At 42.9% G+C, this 26,894-nt stretch overlaps 1 protein-coding gene across 12 annotated transcripts in view; it reads left to right on the forward strand.

Moving 5' to 3' along the window:
* LDB2 (LIM domain binding 2) overlaps positions 1-26,894 on the forward strand; it is a 386,211-nt gene that overhangs the window by 349,515 nt on the left and 9,802 nt on the right. For all 12 annotated transcript variants that reach the window (XM_071217180.1, XM_058300580.1, XM_004474229.3 and 9 more), the window contains exon 6: positions 24,732-24,855. In XM_071217180.1, the coding sequence (XP_071073281.1) occupies positions 24,732-24,855 (124 nt within the window). The remainder of the gene's footprint in view (positions 1-24,731; positions 24,856-26,894) is intronic.

A 26,894-nucleotide genomic window follows, 5' to 3' on the forward strand; every position in this document is an offset into this window, starting at 1 on the left:
GGATGAAATAAGCATCAGAACCAGTGAGCTTGAATCAGCATCATGGAAAGGGAAAGGATGTGATGAAACCTTCTGAGAACACTCCTTATCTCTTGCTGAATCTTTGCTTATTTTGCTTATATCCCTTCCAGCAGATATAAAAGGAAGGTAGTCAGTGCTGCAGGATTAAAAGCCTCTGGGCCCAGAGTAGGGATTTCTCATTTCATAGGTCATACGCAACACTCGCAGAGTCAGACGTTATCTTAATACTGGAAGGAAGGACAGATTTTGTTGTTTAGAAATCTGGTCCAGCCCCATCACTAGAGAGTAATTTTTTCTCTTTGGCTTAATTAAGAGGGGAAGCCAGTAGTCCCTACACAATCTCAACAAGTGCACGACTTTGGTTTGAGTCTTAAAAATGGGCAGAGGCCCTGACTCTGTCCTCCATGAGCCTTCACTCAGAGCTATATTCACAGGTTGGCTCTTCAGCCCCTGAAATACCATGATACCTGTGCCCAAGTCCATTTGTCCAAGCCCTGATGCTTACCAGGGCGAAGTGACTCAATAGAAATGAGAGAGAGCTTCTCTCCTTGACTGGCTGGCCTTCTTATCCTTGGAGGGACTGTTGAAATAAATGGCCCTTTGCTCCATTGCCATGTCTTATACAGTAGGTACCTGTCTTAGTTTCCTAGGGCTGCCAGAACTGATTACCACAAACTTGGTGGCTTAAGGAATAGACTTTTTGGGAAGCAGACTTGGCCCAGTGGTTAGGGCATCCATCTACCACATGGGAGGTCCGCAGTTCAAACCCTGGGCCTCTTGACCCGTATAGAGCTGGCCCACATGCAGTGCTAATGCACGCAAGGAGTGCTGTGCCATGCAGGGGTGTCCCCACGTAGGGGAGCCCCACACGCAAGGAATGCACCCCGTAAGGAGAGCTGCCCAGCACGAAAGAAAGTTCAGCCTGCCCAGGAATGGCGCCACACACACAGAGAGCTGACACAACAAGATGACGCAAGAAAAAGAAACACAGATTCCCATGCCGCTGACAACAACAGAAGCGGACAAAGAAGAACATGCAGCAAAATAGACACAGAGAATAGACAACTGGGGCAGGGTGGGGGGAAGGGAACAGAAATAAAATAAATAAATAAATCTTAAAAAAGAAAAAAAAATAGACTTTTTTTGTCTCACACTTCTGGATGCTAGAAATCTGAAATCAAGGGGCCAGCAGGGCCATACTGTCTCTGGAACCAATCGGGGAGAGTCCTTCCTACCCTCTTCTTAGGTGGTTTGTTGGACATCCTGGGCATTCCTTGGCCTGTAGTTGTAGCACTTCAATCTCTGCCTCCACCATCACATGGCATTCTTCTCTCCTGTCTCTTCCCCACTGCTTGTAAGGGCATCTGCTGTATTGGATTAAGGGTCTATCTTACTGCAGTATGACCTCATCTTAATTGAGTCATATTCTATCTTCAACGACCCTATCTCCATATACGGCCACATTCTGGAGTACTGGGGGTTTAGACATCAACATATATTCTTGGGAGACACAATTCAACCCATAACAGTTACAAAGTGGAATGGTGCCTTCAGAGAATGGTGGCATCCAGGAGCAAAGAAAAGGGGACCCAGCCTCTAGACCCACTTGAGGATTGACCACTGGGGGACTTGGAGCACTGAAAGCCACTTCTTGACACCACAGATTTAGTGCCTGTAGAAGTAAGATGGAAACCCTTGTTGACCCAACTCCATGAAAGCTCTTTGTAAACTATGATGTTTTGCATCCACTTAAAACCATAAAAGAGAGGAAAATGCCTAATGCAGAAACCATGGGTACAGAGTTTCCAACACCTCAATGCACTCTGTCTTACCCCAAAATCCACAAGATTGAGGAATGAGCAAGCATAAAGGGACTGAAGTAGACTTTATTATTCTAGCAATGGAAGAACTTGTATCATTGATATAAAGGCAGTGGCCACCAGAGGTTCTGAGAGGAGGGAGAGGGAAGAATAGGTATGACAAGAGACATTTTTGGAACATTGGAATTGCCCTTCAAGATATTGCAATGATGGATACAAGCCATCATACATTTTGTCAAAGCCTATAAAATTGTGCAGTGCAAAGTGTAAACTATAATGTATATTATAGACTATGCTTAGTAGCAATGTTTTAATACGTGTTCATCAATTTCAACAAAGATGTTGTTAATGGGGAAAAGCATGGGAGGGGGAGGGGATGAAGTATATGGGAATCCCCTCTACTTTTGATGTAACATGTTCTCTAAACCATCTCTAAAAAAATTAAAAAATAAGTTTTTCTTGGTTAGGGAGAGAATGGAGAATTTATCAGACTATTTGAGACTTCAAAAAAAAGCTTTTGCTTGAATCTCCTTGTTTGGCAGCCACACCCTGGAGCAGTAGGTCTGCGCCTAGGTCCACACACAGAAGGGGAAACTAAGGAAATGGGCACAGTTTCTTCTAAAAGAGGGAAGCTTTTAGAAGGAAACTAATTGTTACCTGACTGTATTTTCCCTTTCCCTGTCAAACTCACCTATAGTTTTCTTTCTTTGTCATTCTATGGGGGAAAAATTAGCTTGGTGTTTCTAGGAGTCTAGTTCTTGAAACAATCTCTCCAAATAAATAAGGAAGACTCTAGAAAGTCCCTCTTCCTAAGACAAAATGTAAATAGACATCCACATCTGAATGCATATGCCAACTATAAAAATAAAAATGGCTCTGAAAACCTCCAAAGCAGCATTAGATAAGTATGATTTCAGGGCACAGGAAAATCCCTGGAGAGAGTAATTGAATAGCATTATGATAGATGACTGGTGCTATTTCCTAGCACCATGCTGGGCACGGTGCTTCACTACATCACCTTGTTTAATCTTCAGAGTAACCCCGAGGAGGACGCCTTAATTTTCCGTTTGTGATGAGGAGAGGATGAGGAAGTTGCACGCAGAGAGCCTGAGTAGCTGGCCAAAGGCCATACAGTCCGTAAAGGGGGGTGGGGGGAGGGGGATGAAGAACAAGGCATGCTCGACTTCAGACCTGCTCCTGTCTCCCTGGCCTGTGGGCTCCTTCATCGCATCCAATTGTCAGATGTTGTGGAGTGTCTTTAAAGGAGTGAGAACACACTTCCCAGCTAGATGTCTCTCCAGAGAAGCTCTGTCACCAAAGTCAGGGCCAGCCAGGGTAGAAAGGACTGATGCTTGTTACTTCTACTCCTGCACAAACAAAATTCATGGGCATCCTCCACATCAGCCCACATCTTTCCTTGTATCTAGTAGGAAACAGAGGGAGTGCCTGGGGATGGAGGCCTGGTGCTCTTTCCAACTTTATACCCTTCACATCGTTGGGATTGAGTTTTCCAGCTCTTCTGCTTCACCTGCCTTTCCCAACTGGTACTTCAGTGCCTCTTCCCAAGATCCTGCTCCCAAAGATCTTTCCCAAGGCTCAGAGATCAGCAGTAGAGTGCAGTGGCTGAGCATGGGAGCTCTGGATGATTCAGTTGCCCAAGTTCTAGTTCCAGCTCTGCTACTTCCTATCTGGGACCATAGAAAAAGTACTTAAGCTTTCTAAACATGAGTGTCTTCATCTCTGTAAGGTGGCAATAATCAAAGCTACTTCTGAGAGGAAAGCATCCATGGAAAGAGCCCAGCATGGGACCCGGCCTAGTGAAAGTGCTCGATAAATGTTACTACTCTCATTTGCCATTATTGTCCAGTGCTTACTGGAATCAACATCTAAATCTTCTGGTCCAAGCTTTTCTTCCAAAAGGCTTTGCTGACATTGCCCCTCCACCCAAGCCAAGGGCCCAATGGCCTTCCTCAGTGAGCTCCCCTCTTCGTCCCCTATAACAGCATGTATCACTTTGTCTTGAAGGCCAGGATCTTGCCTGCTTTGTTCACTGCATCCGTAGAACCTGCCACACAGAATGTGGACCCTCAGAATGGATTTGCTGAATGAACAGATGAATGACTTTAAGTCATCACGGTGTTCAAGAGCCCTGAGGCACGGTCGGTCCCTTCTGAGAGGACAGGGCCATAACAGTGATGGGGAAGGGATGGCCGGGGCCGTTTCCCGTGCCTGCCTGCTCCTGTTTATATTGCGTTGTATGATGAGTGTCACTTCCTGCCTGCACAAGTCCTTGGTTCCCTTCTTTTAAATGGTCACTCAAATGATTTATGTTTTAGAGCCGTCAGCTCTGCTCCCCCCTCCCTCCACCAGGGTGGCCAGCATTCAGAATCCCTCACACCCGAGATGAACGGCAAAGCCTGCCGCTGCTAATCTGGCTAGCAAAATCCTGCCTTCTTCTAACCTGTCAAAAATAAGAATCATGCATCGCTTTGTGGAGACTTGAGAACAGTACAAAGGCTAGTACCAGACTTGTAATTACACTTCTCATTTTATCACATTTCCTAGTATTTTGTTTGGCTGTGGACTCTAGGATGAGGTGAGTGAGGTGTGCTGATGCAGCATTTGAGACCATCCCAAGGAACTGGGACCTGCTGCTGACCAAGCATATTATACCCTCAGCCTCAGACTAGGAGAAGAGCTGGAAACTTCTCAGCTAGCAGTAGTTAGGTCTTCTGGTCCTATAAAAAATTCCATGAAATTTTGAGTGATTTATTTTAAGGATTTCATTATTTCATTTTATTTTTATTTTTATTATGATGGTAAATTATTATTTTGGGGGAGGAGTACAAAGAAAATATGGCACACATTTCCTCCCTGCAGGGCATTATGTTCTAGTTTGGAAAAAATATTTATACTTATTTATACTTACATATCCCAAACTGCACTCTAAAACACAAGTCCCATGAACAAAGAATTTAGTAGTAAAATTTTAAGTCAAATGATAGGAAATTATCAGTATTTGATGTTATTGAACTGAAAAACAGAAAATTTGATCTGTAACAATTGGTTTAACCTCTTTTTCAGTTTGAGAAATCCTTTGTCCTCCTCTTGGGAGTTCATATAAAAGCTCTGAAAAGTCCTGCAGTAAACAAATTTGCTAAGCTCAAATTCAGTATATCCCAAATTTCTTCAACCTGGGTGTTTGTGTTTTGTTTTTGCTTATGTTTTGCCTAGCGTTTATCAGCATCCTGAAAAACCTATGCTATAGGAAATATTAGTATGTACCTTTTACAGGCCTCCAGCTTCACTTCCTACTAGTCCTCCTCCAAATATCTCCCAAACATACTTTCTTGCTTTATTTAACTATACCTCTGTCTATGATTTTCCCTCTTTTCTGCTTGGCAAATTCTTTTTTCACCTTCAAAGTATAGCCCGGTAGACTCCCTTCTCGGGACTCCTTTCCTGCCCTCAAGCAGAAAGAGTAAATAACTTCCTTCTTTGTGCCAAAGCATCCCTGCAAAGCCAGGCCCGTTAGTGCCAGGAGGGGCAGGGCCCTGTGGGAAAGCCCCCCAGGAGTTTCACCCAACAATAAAGACTGCACCCAAGAGACTCCTTCATCGAGCCTCAAAACAAAAACTTACAGCAAAGGCCACTACCGTTTTCTTAGTATGCTCACCCATTATAAGCAGAGGAAATAAGCATTCTGTGGCTTATTACTTCTTGTTTTTGTTTTTGTGTTTTTCACTGAATTCTAACTTAATCGTGACTTATCTCCTCATTAGATTTTGAGCCTCTCTGATTTAGGGAACTGGGCTTATTTAGTTCTGCTTCTGTTAAAAATGTCCACTCCTTGAAAAACACTTTTTAAAAGTTGTGCTGTTTGTTTGAATTTAATGTAAAGAACAAGAAGACAATTAGGTGCTAGAATCTGGTACAGAAGCAACTTTTATTTGATGTCCTGTGCCAAGAGGGGTCAGGAAGGTCTTTATGAGAGAAGCAGCATAGCATTTGGATCGTGGAGATTGAGAGGGAAACCTGACAGAAGGTCCTAGATCTTTCTTAATCCATTCTGGGTTTAACATCTCCCTCCTCAGTGGGGTCTCAGCTGATCTATGCTCTACTAAATTCACATCGGAAAGTTACAATAATTCCATACCATTTTTCATCTATCAAGTTGGCAAAGTTGTTTTTTCTTAATTGATAAGTGATAGTGTTTGTGAAGATGCAGGAAATTAGATGCCCTTTTAAGCAGCCTGAGGGATTGTAAAGTAGCACAACCATATGTTTTGTTTTGTTTCTCACTGCTCCTGACTAGGATCGACCTTTAAAAAAACTGGATGGCAAAGTGTGCATTTATCCCAGTGCTTCCCAGCACTAGAGCTGAGAATTCCTTCCAAGCCTGGCCCAAGTGTTCAAGAAGAGGCTATGGGGCATTGTGGGGCAAGTCCCACTGGAGTGAGACTTTGGTTTCTAAAACCTAACCCAAGCCACTGCTCCTCATATCTCCTTAAAACATAAAGGTATCATGAAGAAGGCTGGAGTAGAAAAAGTAGTTGGAGCACATTAATCATATTTCACCACAAATAAAATTTGGGAGTGCAGCCAAGTTCACTCACGCTTAGACTTTAAAACAGTGTCATCCCTGCAGGCGCTGTGGACAGAGCACTGCTTGTTATTTAGTGATCTGCAGAGACATGGCCTATGTACAGTGCATCAGTGCTTCCACCCCCTTCCCCAAGTTTGTGTCTTTTACCTTGAAAGTTAAAACCAGAGCACCGTGCTCTAGAGCAAGGCTATGTTGGTGTAGCATGCTATATGGTATGAACTGTGTTGCTAATTGTATTGTTATGAATGTGGCTTAGAGTACTGTTAATGCGAGAAATAACAAATACTTAAAAAGCTTTGCTGGCAGTAAGAATTTTGCTTCCACAGGCATGAGCCGGCTTATAAGCATTAAATACTCAGTTGCTTTAGAGGCATTCATCTGGACTTCCGTCGAATACATTTAATTAAAAACTTCAACTTCTCCGTAATTGCTGTTTTTATGGAACCCCCAAATGGAATTTTATTGGCGGGCAAGGTCTTCTATAGAAGCACCCGTCTGTTTAGCCAGAGTGTCCCTTGGCGAGGTCAGGGAGATGGAGAGGAAGGTTGGTCTTCTCTGTCGGAGTCTAACTCTCCTGAGAAAAGTTTCAGTTTTACGGAAAGGAATAAAATCATGTTCAGTGGCAAAAGGAGGGGAACACCATGGGGGATACAATGCAATTGTGTTGGTTATTGTTACTTTTTAGAACACATTCCCAAGAGCCCATGTTTACCCACGCTGGCAGTTTGGTGACCTGGGCTCTGAAGTTACAATTTGTCATCTGTGTATATTCTTTGACATACATGCTTTTGCCTTGTCTTCTCCTGAGAGATAACTGTTATTATTTCCATTTTTACAGGTATTAATTTTTCAACTTCAGAAATGGTGTGTAGGCTCTGTGTACATAAGTATACAACTTACACACATTATCTTATTCAAACCTCCTAAAAACCTAAGACCAGGCATTATTACCCCATTTTGGTAACACCAAGGCTTGAGGTGGTTGAAGGCTCACTCAGGGTCACACAATTGCCAGGGCCCCAACTGGAATTTGAACCTCCTTCAGGCACAAATAGGTGACCCTTCCATCTAGGGTGACCAACTGTTCAAACAAGGGGTCTGAGGGATTTCCCGGGATGCAGCACTTTCAGTTTTAAAATCTGGGTCTGTCTTGGTCAAACCAAGACAAGTTTGTTGCCCTAGTTCCATCCCATAGTTCCTCATTGCTCCATCTTCCCAATTGATTAGGATCATGAGTTATTCAAGAGGGGATTGGAGTCTACTGGCTAGTTCCCTCTCCAGGATGTGGTTGGCATCCAGTGACTGTCAAACTGAAACATGGAAGGACAGAACTTCCCTGAAACAAACATGACTGGGAAGTCACTCTAAATGTCCTATTGATCAATTACCCTAAAATGCTAATCCTGTCGCAGGAGATTCCCTTCAGCATGGGATTTGGGGCAGCATAATGGTTATTGCTCTGTGCTGGAGTTACAGAGTCAAATAAAAAGACGTGGTTTATCAGGGTGATGGGGGGAAAAGCAATGCCTATCAAATGTTCACCTCCCCAAATCATTTACAGCTGATTCAAGAAGCCCTCAGTGGCCACACCCAAGAGTACTAGGCTGGGGATTTTACTAATAAAGATGAAAACATGTTAGTATTAATATAGCTGGCACTAAAGAAGAGGAAATAAATGCTTGGAAGTTTGTCAGCTTATTAATCATTCCTTTGTAAGCGGTGTTTTTACTTTCCTTGCTGCAACATCTAACCACAGTTCATTGGCTAAAGGCCAAGCTAGCTTTTGCCTTGGCATATCACCATGCGCTGTGCTCTGTGCTTCTCGTCCATTTATTAATGCTGCAGACTTCCTACAATTCAGTCTAAAAATAGCACCAGCTCTGTGAAAAACACTGCATTTGTGCTTTAGCCAGAGTACAGAAACATGGAGGGATTTGTGTATATGTCTGTGTGTAGACTTGGAGAAAATATTGTGATGCCTGAAATTCATCATTTATTATGCCCCTGAAAACCTTATTTTTTGGTATAGTGAAATTTTTTTTTTAATTAAAGAGTAAAGTAAAGAGAGGGGGATAAAGAAAGAGGCTGATTTTATTTTCCAAAACTCTAGCTATGCATATTCTCTGTTCATTTTTGGTACACAAAGTGATCATGCTAAGCTAGGCTAAAACTACAGAGACAGCCTTTTATCAGAAGGCTCTATTCCAAAATAAAAACTGGGGTGCACTCCCTTAGATCCTATTCTGCTTTCCCCAATCAGTTAACTACAAAGTAGCCATGGAAAAATTATTAGTTGACATATTTCCTTGTATGATTCCTTGTAAAATTGCACCTCTTTTGGGTGTTCCAATAGGAAGGCTTTCCTAATCCACACCCTGGTTTGTCTGTCTGTCTACTAAGCCACGCCGGCACTCAAGTGTGGATGACCCAGTGATGGTTTTTCTGTCTGTGATTTATTTTGAACAAGACAAATAACACTGGGGACACCATTCGAACCTGTGGGAGCTGCCAAGGACACAGATGAAGAACATTAGGGTATGCATTGCATATTGCAGTGAGGACACCACCATCTCATTGCTGCGCAAATAGAAAAAGTGAACAGCTTGCATATCAGACATATCAATTGTTAGGATTTGACTCAGAACCCCTGAATGAAGTGCTGTTTGCCTTTCGGAAATCTTAAGAGGAAGGAAATGCCATTCCGTAACTTCACACATGATAGTGAAGAAAGATGTTAGACCAGGAAATTGTTGTTTGCTAGGCTGTTTCCGAAAGATACTGTTGGGAACAGGGGTTACAGGAAGGTAATGGAGGAGCCATGGTGGACAAAAGCTGGCCTGAGAAAAGAGGGCTTGGCAGAGGTCTTTTTAATCACCCTCCTTGTGCCAGTAGGAAAGATAACAACTTTGCAATAGTAGAAGGTTGTGGAAAGAACATGGGCTTTGGAATGATTCCTTTGTTCGGTAAGTGTTTATTGAGCACCAGCTATTTGCTGAGTGCCTTTCTGGGGTGGGATCAAGAGGAGTTATGTTCAAACCTCGCTCTATCGCTTTCTAGCTTCAGTCTGTAGGCCAACCACTTAGCTTCTGAAATTAGGGATAATAATGCCCAATCCATAAAGCTGATGTAACCATGAAATGAGATCATTGTACGAATCTTGAGTCAGTTCTCTCCAAGCCTCAGATTGCTCATCTGCAAGATGACAATAATAATACTGAAGTCATAGAACTATTCTAAGTTTAGATAGGGTGACCGAGCAACTAATTATGTGCCAGCTCCCCCCCAAAAAAGAGTACATGGCATTTTTAGGATTTCTTGTGTTGACCCAAGTGAATAAAATTTAAGAAAGAATATACTCCAAGGAAGTCTTGGTGAGAAAAAATGGGAACTTGTTGTTTGAAGAAAGTTCTCTGGGGCTCCAAGCAAGTCTTTATCATACAAGTGAAAGTGTACCTACAGATTCTTGGGGGGGGGGGGAGTGGTAGGAATGAGGTCCACATGGACCCTTGTTTCATCTGTGTTCAATCCAAATGATTCTGTGTTTTAAGCCAGAAATGAACTGGCTCCTCTTTGGGCCTCAGGACTCTCAGTTCTGCCTTGGGTCACAGAGGTCATAGGGAAAGACTCCTGTCTCTGGAAAAAGTACCTTCTACTGGGGCCACTCTGAGATTTTCCCATCATAGTAGCATCATTGCAAAACATAATGTCCTGAGGACCTGCTGAGGATTCACCAGTTGCAGATGTTTTCTGAGAACAACGAGGACTAAGACTAGACTCAGCTGAAAGCAAATGTCTGATGTGGAAACGGGCAAATCTACCCAAGTGCCACAGCATGGTGGAAGGGAAAAGGAGGTGGGCTGGGAGAAAGAAGACACGATTCCAGGGCCAACCCCAGCCCAGCAGTGTGCGACCGGGAACAGCCTCTCAGACTCCCCGAGCTTCAGTCTCCACTGCTGGAAAAATGTCCAAGAGTATTCTAGTTCCCAGCATTCTATAACTTTAGGAGTCTTGTGGTATCTGTTCACTGGTTTATAAATAATTTGGGAATTGGAGATGCCATCTGAATGTAGAATGAGCTTGTGCTCGTGTTTTCCTGCCTTCCTTGCTGGGTGGTTTCTGTCATTTGGATTAGTCTTTACCAAATGAAGTTGTTCACCCCCTGTCCCTCCTTGTTCCCAAGGGTCTCAGGAACCCATGCTTTCTCAGAATTAGGGCTTCTCCTCCAGAAATGACAGAGTCAGGTGGTTGTCAACCATAAAGACACTCTTAGGCACACAGGCACACACACACACACAAACATATTTATATACCCCAAATTCTGAAGCCTCAGCATACTGGATCAATTTAATGGGTGAAACAGCCAGGAATGGATTTTCAAATATCGTGTACAGCTCTTCAGTGAAGGACAGGGAACCACAGGTGCTCTCAGCCCAGGAAAGCAATGGAAAGCAAATGAGAGTAACAGAGGAAGACAAGGAAGTGAAGTTGCAGACCTGAGAAACTTAAGTGGATGAAGGAGAAATTAAAAGAACTGCAATTGTGAATCCTCATAGGACATTTCATACGCTCTGTGGGAATTTAGGCATAATGAAATGAGAAACTCTGATTATTCAAGTTTTCAGGCAAGCCCCAGAGAAAGAGCAGCAGAGAGACAGGATCTAGAGCTCCTATCTTGGGTTCTGCTATGGATGTCAGAACACAGGCCCTGATAGACTGGTGGCCTAGCCTCAGTCAGTATTTTCATGCTCAGATGTCTGCAGCTGAGACTGAGAGAAGCGTTTTCCCTCCTTCATTCCTTCTATATTCATCTGGTTTCCACTTGCCTATTAAGTACCAATTTCTGAGGATGTATGGGTGAGTAGGTCTCCTTGAGACCAGAATCCCATCTCTTTTGGTATGCAGTTGTGCACTCTCTGTGCCAATCTCTCTGGCTTCCCTTTCTTGCCTGTATATCTATATAGTTAATAGTGCTGGGAGAAGGAAGTGAGAAAAACCATGAGAGGGGCTGAGGAGCCCAGGGCCTGGACCCATAAACACTCGTCCTTGGCTAGTCAGGATTAGTGTTCTATGGCTGCTATGACAAATTACCACAGACTTGGTAGCTTAAAATAACAGCAAGTGATGTATCAACAAGCCTCTAAAAGAGGCTACAACTTTTTCAAGGAAACCTCAATGTGTTTCAAGAATTGAGACCTTGATTTAGACTCTGCTGTTCTGCATTTAACTAGAATAGACAGTAGTCATGGCACCTTCCTTCACCAAGTCCCCAACACCTGAATTCCAGATGAAACATTGGGTCACTACATGTCTTGGCATGACATCCTCATACATCTGTCTTTTCCCCCTGCCCTTTACAAATCACCTCATGGCCTTCAGAATTTTTCTCGTGGACTGCTTTCTTCCTCTCTCTGTGCACCTCCCTACTCCCCTCTGGTTCCAAGGGAGCAGGAAATCCTCGCAGTTGACATAGCATGTCATCCCAGCACATGTGTGCTTTTATCAACAAAACTGTTGAAATATCTTACTCTTGCTATGTCTAAGGAAACCCAGAAATAGATAAGATGCTGTCCTCAGCTTGCTTTCAGTCAGTATCCTGCCCTTTTCAGGAGGCCCCAAACATTGATATGCCTCTGCTCAAACCCTCTCATGTCTTCCCATCTGACTCAGACCACAGTCCTCACCATGACCTTCGTGATGTGGGTCCTCACACCCTCACTGAACTCATCTTCTTCCTCCCATTCCCTCATTCAGTCCACTCCAACCCACATTGCTCTCCTTGACATGCCTCGAAGCCCCTAGATCTTTGCCCTTGTAGTTCCCCCTGCTCAGAACACTCTTCCCCTTGCCTAGAATGTTTTCCCCAAAATATCTCACTTCCTAACTTCCTTTGAAATTAGTTTCCAGATAAAATATGGAATTCTCAGTTAAATTCAGATTTCAGATAAACAATGATAAATTAATAATAATAATAGATTTTTAATAATTTTTGTTTATTATCTGAAATCCAAATTTAACTGGGTGCCATGTATTTGTTTTTGCTAAACATGGCCACCTTATTAAAGATCTTCTTCCAAAAGTCACCTACTCCATGACTATATTAGTTGTCTATTACTGCTGTGACAAATAACCGCAAACTTAGTGGCTTAAACACAACACACATTTATCTTACAGCTATGTGGATCAGAAACCTGACATGAATCTCACTGGGCTGAAACCAAGATGTAGGCAGGGTTGCAGTCCTTTCTCGAGGCTTTAGGGGAGAATCTGTTTGCTTTGCTTTTTCCAGTTTCTAGAGGCCACTTACATTCCTTGGCTCATGGTCCCCCTTTTCCATCCTCAAAGCCAGCCACATTAGGCCAAGTCATTCTCACACTGCCATCTTCTGACTCTCCCTTTTCCACTTGTAAGGACCCTTGTGATTATATGGGGCCCACCTGGAAAATCCAGGATAATCTCCCCATCTCAAGGACAACGGATTAGCAACCTCAGTTCCATCTGCAACCTTATATCCTATCATCGCCTCACCTAACATCATCAGGGATTAGGACGGGAAAGTCTTTCAGAGCTCATCATTCTTCCTACTACAGTGACTTTGGCCAACATGTCCAAATTTTCAACCCCCTCTCCCAACTCAATTTTTCATATCTCCCTTCCCCCCTTTCCATGTTCCCCTTTGTGCTTGTCTCAGTTTGCCAGGGCCACTGTAGCCAAATCCCAACAAAATGTTGGCTTCCACATTGGAAATCTATTGTCTCAGAGTTCTGGAGGCGGGAAGTCCGAACCAGGCTGTTAGCAGTAGCTGGCAGTCCCTGACGTTCCTCGGCCTGTGCCGTAACTCAGTCTCTGCCTCTGGCACGGTGGCCTTCTCTGTCTCCAACTGACTGAATCCAAATTTCCTCTGCTAATAAGGACATCAGTCATATTGGCTTAAGGGCCCACCCCATTCTAGTTTGACCTCAACTAATCACATCTTCCAAGATCCGATTTCCCAATGGGGTAGCATTCACAGACTGGGGGTTAGGATTTGAACACGTCTTTTGGGGAGACACAAATCAATCCATGGCAGTTCTTATCACTCTCTAGCATATCTTTTGCTCCTTTATTTATTATCTGTCTTCTTCACTAGAATATAGAGCAGACATTTTTTTTTCCTGCTTACAGTATCCCCTGCACCTAGAACAAATAGAGGACACATAGTAGGCACTCAGTAAATACTGCCAAATGAGTGAAGGAAGGAAGGAATCCCAGCCTCTGCTAACTCCATTTTCATAAAGCCCTGCCATCATCCCCATGAATCCTGCTTTTTGCCAATTGCACGATTATCCCTGGGAGGTGAAATGGCTGCTGATACAAGGCTCCGCAGGCCTACAATGATAGGGCAACCTGGGAGCAATTGAGCAGCTGAGCGCTACATTATTGAGAAATCGCTCCTTTCCTTTGTGTCAGAATGGAGCTGGAGGGCTGTTGCTTGGCACGAGCTCCCAAGAAGGCAGGCAGGCTTTCCAAAAGCAGCCGTGCTCTGGGCTCCCGGCTCCAAGAGAGAAAAGCCCGTATTCCCACCCTGACCAGCAGCCCAGAAGTCCAGGCAAACAGTGGTTACAGGGAGGCAGCCCTGGAACACTCCACTGTCTTTAATGGTTTTGTGGGTATTTACACCAGGGCAGGACAAAGGCCTAATCACTCGGTTAATGTTCAGGAGGGATTATAACTGCGTGAACAACATACCCATGTTCCTTGGAAACTGCCATCGACAGCTCCCTAGAACCATATCCAAATTCCCTTACTTGCAGTATTAAGATTATAAGGGCCCATTTATAAATGTTACCTCACTGCAAGTACACAGTCAGTTAGTTCCCTGGGAAAATTAACCAACATGCTGCAAAAGCTACCTGTTTCCAGGAAGGAACTGCAGGGAAGAGCTCAAACCATCCCTCTGCTGTGATCAAGAACATTCCGCCTGGGGGGTCAGTAACCATTGCTTAGAGACTCTTAAGCAGGCAGTTTGCCTTTGGGGATATTTGTTGGTTTTGTTTTGCCAAATGCATCAAAATGCTGAGGCTTTTCTCATACTCAGGAAAGACATAAAAGAAAAACAGTAGGAGAGTCACGTATTTGAGTTTCGTGCTCATCCTGATGTGGTCCGTGGGAGGCTCATTGTGCACAGGCAGTTACAACATCTGCGCCTTGCAGCTCTTCCGCCGCCTCGACTGACCTGACACCTGCATGCCTCTCCTCTGCCTCTCACACGGGCCCGCCCCGCCCTCCCTCTCTCTAATGCCCATGCGTGGCGGCTTCCGGGCCCACGTTTGCTCTTGGTTCACACATGCATATCCCCAGCGTGGAGTGTCCTGCCCAGCCTCTGTCCTGTCTTCTCTTTCATCTAGTGACCACTAATTCATCTTTTTAGGTCTTAACTTAAATACTGATTACTCCTGGCAATCTCTCCTGACACCCCTTTACATGTCTCCTAACCTTCCCCTTCAAAAGTCCCAGTCCATTTGGAAGTCTTGTTTCTCACCTGGCTCCACCTCAAGACAAGAAGCTTCCAGGGAAGGGGTTTGTGTCTTCTGTGGTCAGCCTGGCGTCCCTGGTGCCTCTCACCTTCAGAGCCCCTAGAGGGCCGTAGAGGAAGAGTCAGAATGCTTGAACAATTTGCCCTAAGTTACTATACTTACCAAGTAAATACAGCAGGCTCTGTCCCATCCTCTGGGGTAAGTCCACTTATTTGTTTTGTTTTCTATCCTATCATATTCGTGTATTCAAGCATTCATTCATGTCACAAACAGTAGACCCATAGTTTGGTGCTAGGTAGTATTTCAAAAAAACAAGAAAGAAAAAGAATAGGGCCCAGTCCCACCTCTCCAGTTCTAGTAGGGATGACTGACAAAGAGAGGCTGTTTAGTTAGAGTCAATCTGGAGCCACTGGCCTTCGTTTTCAGGGCCTGGCTCATTTACAGGCACAAGAACTGGTCAATATGAACTTTTAATTTACCTAAAATTTGCCCTTAGCCCCTCTAGGTGACAGGCAGCATCCATAGATGTTTCTTAGTCATTGTGGGATATTTCCAGATAATGCTTCCTCTGTCAAGTCTTTCCTTTGGAAACATTTCAGCTATTATGCCCTAGATCTTAGAGTTGCTAACAGAACACATAGATAGGATATTTGGGGCAATGGCCCTATGGTGAGAACAAGTTATTTATAGGAAAGGCATATTGGCCAAGCATTTTCGATGTCCACTGTAGCAACAAAATTTCATTTCCAGACTGTGTGTATTTACACACATAAAGAGAAAGGTGGAAACATCTATAAAAATTTAAGACATATCCTGACAAGTTTTAAAATATCTCCCATGAAGCTCCCCCACCCCAATCTCCATACACACACTTATAACCCCATCAAATAAACATTTATAGACCAATTTCCATATGCCAGGAGCTAGGTAAGTACTTTAAGTAGATTTTCTTGTCTCTCCTAACAACCCAAATTACTTAGGTAGTTGTCAGCCAAAGAGGCACTGATGCAAAGTACCAGAACTCTGTTGGCTTTTATCAAGGGTATTTATTTGGAGTAGAAGGTTACAGTTACAAGACCCTGAAGAGTTCAACCCAAGGTTAGTTCCTCAACAAAGTCTCTTGCCATTTGTTGAAGCAAGATGGCGGGGGACATCTGTGAGGGTTCAGCCTTCCTTTTTCCCCTTAAGACTCTCTGAGCCCAGCTTCTCCTGATCTCAGGTGCAGGCTGAGGGCTCGTTTCTTTCTGGGACTCCAGGTTCAAGTTCTCTCCTCTGCCATGTTTATGGAGCTCTCTCTTTCTTCTTGTATCTTCTTCTGTCTTCTTGATTGAGTATCCATTTATATAGCCCACCACGGGGGCAGGGACTCAACCCTGCATGCCCTAATGATGTGGTTGAATCAAAGCCCTAATCTTAACATAATCAAATAAACATAAAACCTTTGAATTTAATACAATCAAAGGGTATCATGCCCAGAGGAACAGACCAGTTCACAAACATAATATCTCTTTTTGGGATCCATAAATAATATCAAACTACCACAAGTACTATTATTATACCATTGAGATGGTGGATTGAATCATGTCCCCCACAAAGACATGTTCAAGTCCTATCCCCCTGTCCTGTGGGCATTTGTGAATAGGATCTTTAAAAGTCCTATTTAGATGAGGCCAAATTGAAGCAGGGTGGGCCTTAATCCATATAGTAGACTCCTTACCAGCAGAGGAAATTTGGACACCTGCAATCAGTTAGGAGAAGCCAGAGAAAGAACCACAAATCACCACATGGTAGACACATCTACAAGCCAAGGAACAGCAAGGATTGAGGCAAGCCATCCCCAGAATCCTATAAGCTCTGGGAGAAAGCGTGGCCTAGTGAAATCTTTATGCTGGACTTCTAGCCTCCAAAACCATGAGACAAAAATTTCTGTTTATGCCAAACCATTATGTGATATTAGTCAGAGCAGTTCTGGCAAATTAAGACAGCCATTTTTACTGCTAGAGAAATTGAAACACAAAAAGAATAACTAATCTACCCAAGGTTACCCAGCTATTAAGTAGCAGAGTCTGAATTTGAACCCAAGCAAAATTGCAAAGCCCTTTATCTTTTAAATATTGCCCAATTTCTTACAAATCGCAAATGTCAGAGTCCATCCAGGAAAATAAACCCCACAGTAAGTATTTAAGTGGAAGGAATTTAACACAGCAAATTAGTTATAAAGGTTTTAGCGTTGGAAAAGTAGCCATGGGAAGATGAGGCAGACCTGAGATGAGCAAAAATGCCATCGCTGGAGCTACAGGAGCTGTAGCAGGGGGAGTTACTCTCAGGGCCATCTGGTCAGAGCTGGAACTATGGTGGACCTGTCTGATGACAGCTGGAGTCAAGTGGAGATGCACAGTCGGATAAATATCCTTACTTACTCCCCTATCCATTTCCCTCCAATCTCTCCCCCAGTGCTTCCCTCTAGCCAAGCCTCATCTGAAGCCAGTCTGAAAAATAGGGTACACAGGCATGAGTCCCCTATGATAGACAATAAACTGGGAAAAAAAAAAAAGGGTGGGTCTCAGAGCCAACAGACAAATGACTGGATCACATGGAAGAGGCTGCCCCCCAAATGACAGGGCAGAGAAACTATTTTCATGGGATCTCAAGGAAAGAGAAGGTACAGCAGGGGTATTTGTCTCTTCATTGACCTGATGGGTGTGAGCAGAAACTGTGACCATGGCCACAGTTCAGGAAAACTTCTCCCCTGGGAGGGCCAGAAAATCCGCTATGGGCTCAGTGGTCAGTTATTGGTGTACTTCCTGGCAGCCTCAAAACTGAGACCAAGGAGTAGATATTGAAATGTGGGACTGCTTGCTCTGGAAGAACTGTGATCCTTGCAAGAAAAGGAATGGTGGCTGCTGCATGGCTGCCATCAGGCTACTGCTGTCCTCTCCCAGAGCAGTAGTAACAGGGGCCCAGACTCCAGGGTTGGGTGCCTTAGTTTCCCTGAGTAATGGATTTGCAAAACAACTGACTGAAAAGGCAACGATTTCCCTGGTTGAATCTTCACATAAAAAAAAAAAAATAGAGAGAGAGGATGTTTTGAATTTGACGCCAATCTACCTTTAATCCTATCAGGAAATAAATCTAAATCATAATCTGATGTTTTGGAATTGCATAGCTTCTAAGGGAAAGCATTTCTCTCTCTCTCCCTCATTTTTTCATCCTCTAAAGCAGAGTGGGTTTCAGTGATGTAGATGTCTGTTCCTCCTTCTTATCTGTTTCTAAGTGGGGATTATTTGCTTTTTTGTTTTGTTTTGCTTTTGTTGTCTTTTAGATTCTATTTGTTATCTTTTTCCATTGTTTTACTATAAGATCTCTTTGGGTGACGTGTTTCTTAATTAGGAGAGACTCCCCTCATCTCTAGATAAGAGTTTGTTTCTTAATCCTACCCACTACCAGCTGATATCTTTCTAATTCAGATTTAGCCAGAGGAGTAAATTACTGGGAAAAAAAAGAACTCTGGTTTGTGGACTTGAATATTTTGTATTTATCATTGAATTCTAAAAATGGGTCATTGCCAGAGACATTAGCTACTAAAATGCAACATACCACCAGCCTGATTGCCATCCCTCAGAGTTTTCTTTCTGGGGACCCCCTAAGTGACAGGAGACCAGGTGACAGTCCACTTCACAAAGTAGCTATCCCATCACATGCACTGATCTCCCCACTCAGCCAGGCCAGGCCATTCGTAAGTATCCCATCTTTTGATCTCTGACCTTGTTCCACACATTGCATTAAAGGTTTGCATACATGTTTCAAATCGCGAGGTTAAGGATCATATGAGAAATATTTACATATGAGAAAACTGTGACCCAGAGGACTGAGATACTTAGCCAAGTACACAAAGCTTGGAAGTGGCAGAGTTGGGTCTTGAAACCAGATCAATCTGGTTTCCAAGCCTGCACCCTTCCTGTGTCATCTCCTTCTCCATGACAGCTGAGTACCATGTGCAAAGAGCAAAACAAAGGCAATGAAAGTTTTTGGATCTGCTCTCTCAGAAGTGCTTAACTCACTCATATTCGGAGAGGCTGGCAACACAGCAGTTAGGAGTTAAGAGCCCTGGTAGGAGTCAAGCTTGCCTGCGAACATCTCCGCCCTGTATTATCCTGGATACATTATAAAAGTCACATTCTTTAATATCAGGTCTGGGTGACTTAATGGCTTTGGGTCTGAATTTCCCTACCTGTAAAAGTGGCCAAGGAGGTGGTAAAGATTAATAATATTATGTATGTAAAGTACATATCTCAAGGACAGACAGAGGATTGGTACCCCATGGCTCTCATTAAATTATGACTCCACAAATATTTGAGTATGCCTAATACTATGTTAAATAAAAGGAGGAGAAAAGTGAAATATGTCTATTATAGATAAGGAGATGAAACAAGTCCAAAAGAAAGGAAAATTCCCAATGCAAATATAAGCTGGGATGTACATAAATTAGTAATAAGTGCTATAGGAGGGGCTAAAGAGTCCCCTGGGGCTGGGGTGATCAGACAGATGGGAGATTTGCACTGGACCTTGGAGGGCCTTAAATGGTTGAGATGGGTGTGGCTCAAATGTGGTTTGCAGGTAAGTGCCAGGCCACAAACTCTTTATCAACCCACAAGAAGATAAGGAGCTTGCTGCATGACTGAGCACTGTTGAGTTCATCTGACATTTTTTTGAGGCAAGACTTTTCAATGAAGGAAGCAGTGTGCTGAATTGCACTCTGGCTCAAGCTCCAGGACTTGTCCTGGGGACATAAGGAATCGTTTGCAGACGGCGTTGGTTCTTGAGTAGCACTGGTTTAGATCAAGGGTTAGCAATCTTTCTGTAAAGAGCAAAATAGTAAATATTTTCAGGTTTTGTCAGTCATTTGAAATCTGTCCTAACTACTCAACTGTGCCACTGTAACATAAAAGCAACCATAGTTTTGCTAAGATTTGGCACTTAGAATATAATTTGCTGTCCGCTGGCGAGAAGAACGGCATGAGCAAAGACCTATCCAAGACATAGGCCTGGTAATCTTGAGCAGACTCAATGTACAAGGAGTGGGGGATTCAGGTTCAGAATATGTTAAACAAAAGAAGTTGACTTAAAATGCTGGCAATAGACAGGACTAGCTTGGACTGATCATCAAACACCAATCCTAGATCTACAGCTTTTTTTTGGCCCTGGTCAAATCTGACAAGCACCACCTGTTTCTAGGGTCTAGACAATGAGAAGAACAAGAAGAAAATGTGAATGGGTAGCTGACCCAATTTCTCCAAGAGAATTGTCAAATGATAAAAACAAACAAACAACAAAAACACCATACCGTCTACATTTACTAGGCCCTCTGGTACCATAAAAAGGTGAGAGTCCTGGGACTGAACTGAGATCTTCCCACCTGGCCAGAACATGTAGCAATTGGTTGTATACACGTGCTTTTGTTCCAAATATTCTTCACAATGGAGGCAACATTTTATTTATCAGACTGACAAATTCATCATATGTAAGGCAGCAGGACGGTGTCTGGTTTCTTTGCCATATTATCAAATAACTCCTTGCTATAAATCTAGCCAGGCTACCTATTATCTGTCATCCACCCATCCATCCATCCAACCATCCCTTATTGTGGCTATCAGATTCTATGCTAAGGGGTCAGTGCTGGGGCCAGAATGCCAGAAAATGAAGCCAAGAGATTAGGATGCAAGCCCAGCCTAAAACGCTCATTAAATCTGCAACATGTTCCTTTGGAGCTTTGCCAGAATGGTCAGTGGCTTTCTTTGGGGTCCTAATGGGATCTGTCAGAGACCTCATGTTTAAGGGCTTCATATTCAAAGAGAGCTCTCAGGGCCCCTTCCTTGTGTCCTGGAGGTTCCTCGCAGTATCCTCCAGCACCCCTAAGGGGGCCACCAAACCAAAGAGCAGCCTTTGTGGAAGATGCCACCATCACGCTGGTAGTGGCAAAGGGAACTAGTCTGCTGGGAACTTTTTAGCAGGCCCAAATACAGAGTTATAACTCTTCAAAATCAAAGGAACCTGTTTATTATGCTCAGTTCAGTTAATATGCCTTTGAGGCGGGGTGTGTGCAGGTATGTATATTGTAGCTTGGTTCATACTTATTACAGACAGGGAGCTCTTTACCAGGAATCATGGATGGAGCTATAGACTGTTCATAAACCTCAGATATTGTGTATGAAATTTAAAAGAGAGGTTGCATAGCTTTCAGCAGTTTCTTAAGGAGGTCTGAGTGCAAGAATCACAGCTCCCACAGAGTTTGGCTAGAGACTGTGGGAACCCACTCCCCCAGCCATCTTCCTGGGTTCCTTTCATAATGCCCCAGGCCTCTGCTGTTGCCAAGAAGCACTAGCTTGGTGCTGGAGAAGGCAAGCTCTTAACCGAGTTAGCTCTGCTACCTGCAAACTCTTAAACGAGTTAGCTCTGCCACCTACAGCACGCAGCCCAGCAAAGCCATTGCAGCACTGCAGCAGAGGGAAAAGCTCATTCCTACACATGAAAAAGGGACAGGGCGCCTCTCCAGCCCTGTAACCTGTCCCTAGGGGAGGGGAGAAGTGGCTTTGGGGAATCCTGACTAACATTCAGAGATGCAAGTTCCTTTGGAGTGGGTTACAGTGGTGAAAAGCTATTTTTACATTAAAGAGGAAAGGATAAATTGAGACAATTTATCCTGTACTACTGAAAAAGTACAGCCCCAAATCCAGACTGGAGAGGCAATGTAACAAAAGAAAGAGAGAAAGAGCTCATGGGTTCCCTCAATAAATGCAACTGGCCCATTTTGTAGCAGGTTTCATACCCATAGTCCTTTCATGGTCCAAGCCAGTAGTCTTTGCCATCTAACTTACCATGTAATGAAAAACACTTGCTTCAGAAAGATGCGATTTCTGGGGAAGCTGAACTGTAAATGCAAGGTAGTTTTCTTAATATGCTTAAATCATTTTTAAGGGGGCTGAATGCTCTTTGAGAGTGAAGTTGATGGCATGCTCATCTGTGTACTCTCAACACCTAAGCAGAGTGCCCGACCCTAAGGGGATACTCCACAAATGGTTGTTGAGTTAACCTAATAGAAATAGTTTGTCTTGCAATCTATGCTGTGTTTTCCAATATATAATCATAATACCTATGCTGTGTTAAATACCAAATATGTGTCAGATGCATTATCTCAAATTCTCACAACCATAAATAAGAGAGGCATTGTCTGACAGGTGAAACTGAAACCCAGCTTTGTTAAACAGCTTGACCAAGCATACGTACCAAGTGGCTGAGCCAAAATCCATACCCACGCCTTTTGGCTTTTAAGTCCATCCTTGTTCCATTACAGGCATATACTTTATATCCATTATAAGCTCATTTCTCAAAAATGGGAAATGCATCAAATTTCTTTTTTAATTAAAAAAAAAAGTTTTCCTAGTCATTATGATTTCTCTGAAAGTTATGCTTACTGCCCTAGCTTAATAATAGATGCAAACGTTTTCTGACCCTGTTAGAATCTAGCAGTGGTTTCTCCTTTGATGGATAATGCATTCTTTTCTCTATTGGTAGAGATGATTGTGGAATCAATCTTTTACTCCATATGGTCTGGTGAGCATCAGTGACTGGCAAAGGTGATGAGATTATCTGTAGCTTGTACACATTTCGATTTCCAACAAGAAATTATTAATACAGGAGTTATAAAGAAAGTCTTCAGACTGTTACTATTGGAATATGGAGTTGATTGTACAGGAATCCTCCCTCTCACACAGATTTCTCCTTAAAGACATTTTAGATTTCGAAAAGGAGTCCAAGATAAGCAAGAAGATGCTCATGAGTTAAGATCCATCATGGCAAATGCAGGACTCATTATTTTGCAGCTTAATTCTCACAGGGTTGGATGGCTCCATTTCCAAGGTGTACATTTTTCTTGTGTTGTTCTTGCTTTCTCTTGCCAAAGAAACTGCAAACTGTGGGTGATTGCAGATGGCCCTAGAAAGGGGTTGGTGGTTTGGGGCAATAGTTAAGATCAATAGGTAAAAAGGACTGAGTAATTTTTCTAGATGAAAGTAATTTTGATTGAGAAGGAAGGAAGGGGTGTGAAAAAATGGGGGTAGTGACAAGAGCAGAATTAGGTCTGGAATTGTGCCTCCCTTGCTGTCTATATTATGTGTCCTAAAGCTCAGAGCTTGCAGGGCAGTGGACCTCAAATGTTAATAGTGTGTATCCGAATCACCTGGTGATATGGTTTTGAAAACTGAAAACCTGCAGAGCCCAGCAGCTGCATTTTCAATAAGCAGCCCACTTGGTTCTGATGGAAGTGTTCTTTAGATCACACTTTGAGGGACACTGGTGTAGAGAGAGCCTTCGGTCTTTCTAGGGATCCTCTTTACATGCATCCATTATGGGAGCCGAGCTTGGAAATACAAAGTTAAAAGGCATCATCTTTGTATTCAATAATTCATGGTCTAGAGGAAAGGGCAAATTTCAGAATGGATGGTTACAAAATGTGAATAAGTGAGACCATAGAGCAGAAAGGGCTGGGATCAAAGAGACAACTGCAAGGAGTATCCGGCTTGGCCTGTGTGGGGAGAGGGGTAGTCAGGGAGGAAGCTTGACCAGAAGAAGGAACTGTGTCTTCATGGATAAGTAGGCTTTAGCCAGGGAGAGGGAAAGGAAGACTCCCGGGAAGATGGAGCCCAGTGGATGAAGTCTTCAGGGACGCACTCACGGTGATGGGTGGCAGAAGGGAAGGGGGATAGTAAGGAAGGTAGGGCCGATGAAGCTAGAGATTTTACATCGTTTATAATAAAATGAATTTGTCCACAAGGGAAGGTATGTTGCCAATATTTGAATCACTGTAACTGCAACATCAAGTAATATATTATACCAAATTTAGGTCTTTTTCCTCTTAGATACAGTCCTTTTATTGCAATATATTCTGATAAGTGTCCAACAGAGAAGGAATTCAGAAAAGTCCAAGGCAAACTTAAGTGGTTTTCCCTTCTTGGTTCACTCATTAGTCTTTGTCATTAGATGTCTTGGACCAAACTAAAGCTGAAAATCTAACCAAAGACAGCAACAAGGAGACTGTACAGACCCGCAGAGAAGCCCCCAACCCCACTGAGTGGAGGTTAGCATATGCTATTTACATTACCAGGGCTCAATTACAAATGAGCATGTGAGCAAAAACAAAACACGGTTCATCATTGGCCTTCATAAGGAGGAGGATCAAAAAGTCCCTGCTGTTGCCACTCTGTTCTCCAAAGTTTAAAAGATGGATTTCGCTGCCAGATAATCTGCATAAGCTAGCCTTGTACCTCACAGTGTGTGGTTGTTCAAACAGGAACAACAGCTAGACACCAGAGCACAAACCAGCGCATGCTGTGCTACGCAGAAGGGAGCTTTTTTCTTTAACCACAGAGAGGCCTTCAAATTCTTAATAGAGCTGCATCTATCTACCCCATAGTCCAGTAAAGAAAGTGTCAATTGTGTGTGTGTGTGTGTGTATGTATGTGAGAGTGGAAATCACATCTGGCTATAATATTATAAATGATACTAAATTAGGTAGACCTAATCAAGTGTTGGTAATATTTCTTTTCCTCCAAACCTGTACAGAGAAATTCCAAACCAACAACAAGGAAAGAAAAACAAAAAACCGGAAAAGTCCCCTTAAGCTTCCTAATTGATTCCAGCTGTTAACTGTTAGCATTATTTATTGCAATTAATATCACGAATAGGGAAACACAAATGTCTTTCCACTCCTTGCAGTTGTGTGTTATACTGGAGCCAATGCAGGAGCTGATGTCAAGACATAAGACTTACAACCTCAGCCCCCGAGACTGCCTGAAGACCTGCTTGTTCCAGAAGTGGCAGCGGATGGTGGCGCCCCCAGGTACACGCTTGCTCTTCACTCTCTTTCTAAATGCATGTTCAGATGTTTTTCTGGGGAATGCAGTGCTGTGAAAAGGAAGGCGGTGATCATAAATTTAGTAGAAGTAGTTTATTAGGGGTATTCTGTCTATGATTTTGGGCTTAGAGACGTTGAATTTGTGAAGGGCAAACATCCTAAGAGACCATCTAGAGTTGCTCAATTGCCAGAGTCTCTGAAACCCAGAGAAGTAAAGTGATTTTTTCAAGGTTACCAACAAGGTCATTGGCAAAGTCAAGGTCAGAACTGAAGTCTACTATCCCCTAGTTCAGTGGTGATTCCACTAGACCCGACTGCTGGCTTCTCATGACCTAGTGTTTTGTTGCTGTTTTTTAAGAATGATAGAAACTCTGAGAAGGGACGAGAGAAGGAAGAAATGGAGGGAGAGGGGGAGGGAAAGGAAAAAAATACAGCAAATTTTACTCTATTTTTCTGAGATATCTAATAGCAAAATTTACTCTGATCATGAAGAGCATACATAAAAGATTACATTTCCCTCACTTCCCTAGAATGCAGTTTAGATACTATAGTCTCCTGCTGGGGTTCTGAAATTACCGCTTCAAGTCATCATTAATTGTCTTTCTATCTAATACATTTTCACTCCCAGGCGTATGTCGAGCCTCATTGATCATAAAAGCAAAATGTGTCCATTCGCTGCAAATTATTTTTATAAAGAGTAATTATTAACATGAGGCACATAGCTTTCTGAATCACAAAATATAATGGTCACTTTCCACTGGTAATTGGCCAGGGGTTTTGTATAAAATGAATAAAGCAGATTTAACCAAGTACACATTTAGAAAGCTGAGAAAATGAAAGTTATTTTACAAAGAATAGTTGCATCCTGATCTTAGGGGAATTTTAGACTTTAGAACATTATTTTTGAAATATATTAAATGCTTAAATTGGGCCTATCTTCTCTTTCAATACTAATAAGACTTTATTGCAAAAAATACTCCATTAACTGAAAAAATGCTTTAAGCACCTATATTTTCCCACATATGTATATATAATTAATGTATTATTCATTCTTTTGTTTGCTCATGAAACAATTCTTTATTGAGCCCTGCTTAGTGTCAGGCACTGTCCTAGTCCCTGAGGACACAATACTGAATGAAATAGTTCAAAATCCCAGCCCTCTAGGAGCTTCCATTCATCTTATTGAATTCTCACCATGGCCTTATGAGGTATATATTATTGGCTCCATTTTATGCAGTGGGACCTGAGACTTAAAGAATCAATTTGCCAAAATCAGTTTCATAGCTAGAAATCAGGGGTTCTTAACCTTTTTTGTTCCACAGACCCTTTTGCCAGTCAGGTGAAAACCATGGACCCCTTACTAAGTCCACACTGTACTGTGTATTATTTAATAAATATATCACACCCACACCAACATGTCCCCACAAGAACAATGTTTTTTTTGAATTTCATTTCAAGCTTGTGCACCCCTTATTAAGAACCCCTGCAGTAAATGAAAGGCATATGACACCACTGGTTTTTACATTTCCAAAGTCCATGACTTCTCTACTACAGTTTCCTCCTGCTAATGGCAGCAATCTGGCAGGTGCAATTTAGATATATTTACCCTAGATTTTATGAATAAAATACAGATGAAACACACACACAAATGCTAGCAGAGTTTACATTCTTGAAGTCAAAGGGTATATTAGTCAGCCAGAGGGGTGCTGCTACAAAATACCAGAAATCTGTTGGCTTTTATCAAGGGGATTTATTTGGGGTAGAAGCCCACAGTTACCAGACCATAAAGCATAAGTTACTTCCCTCACCAGAGTCTATTGCCATGTGTTGGAACAAGATGGCTGCCAACATCTACAAGGGTTCAGGCTTCCTGGGTTCCTCTTTCCCAGGGCTTGCTTCTCCCCAGGCTCAGCTCCTCTGCTATTTTCACAAGGCCAGCTGTAGACTATCAGGCAAAAGTGACTTGTTTCTCTTCCCAGGGCCTTTTCTCTTTCCTCATGACCAAACTCCTCTGTGTGCTTACT

Source organism: Dasypus novemcinctus, chromosome 1, assembly GCF_030445035.2.
Source record: "Dasypus novemcinctus isolate mDasNov1 chromosome 1, mDasNov1.1.hap2, whole genome shotgun sequence".
Classification (NCBI taxonomy): domain Eukaryota; kingdom Metazoa; phylum Chordata; class Mammalia; order Cingulata; family Dasypodidae; genus Dasypus; species Dasypus novemcinctus.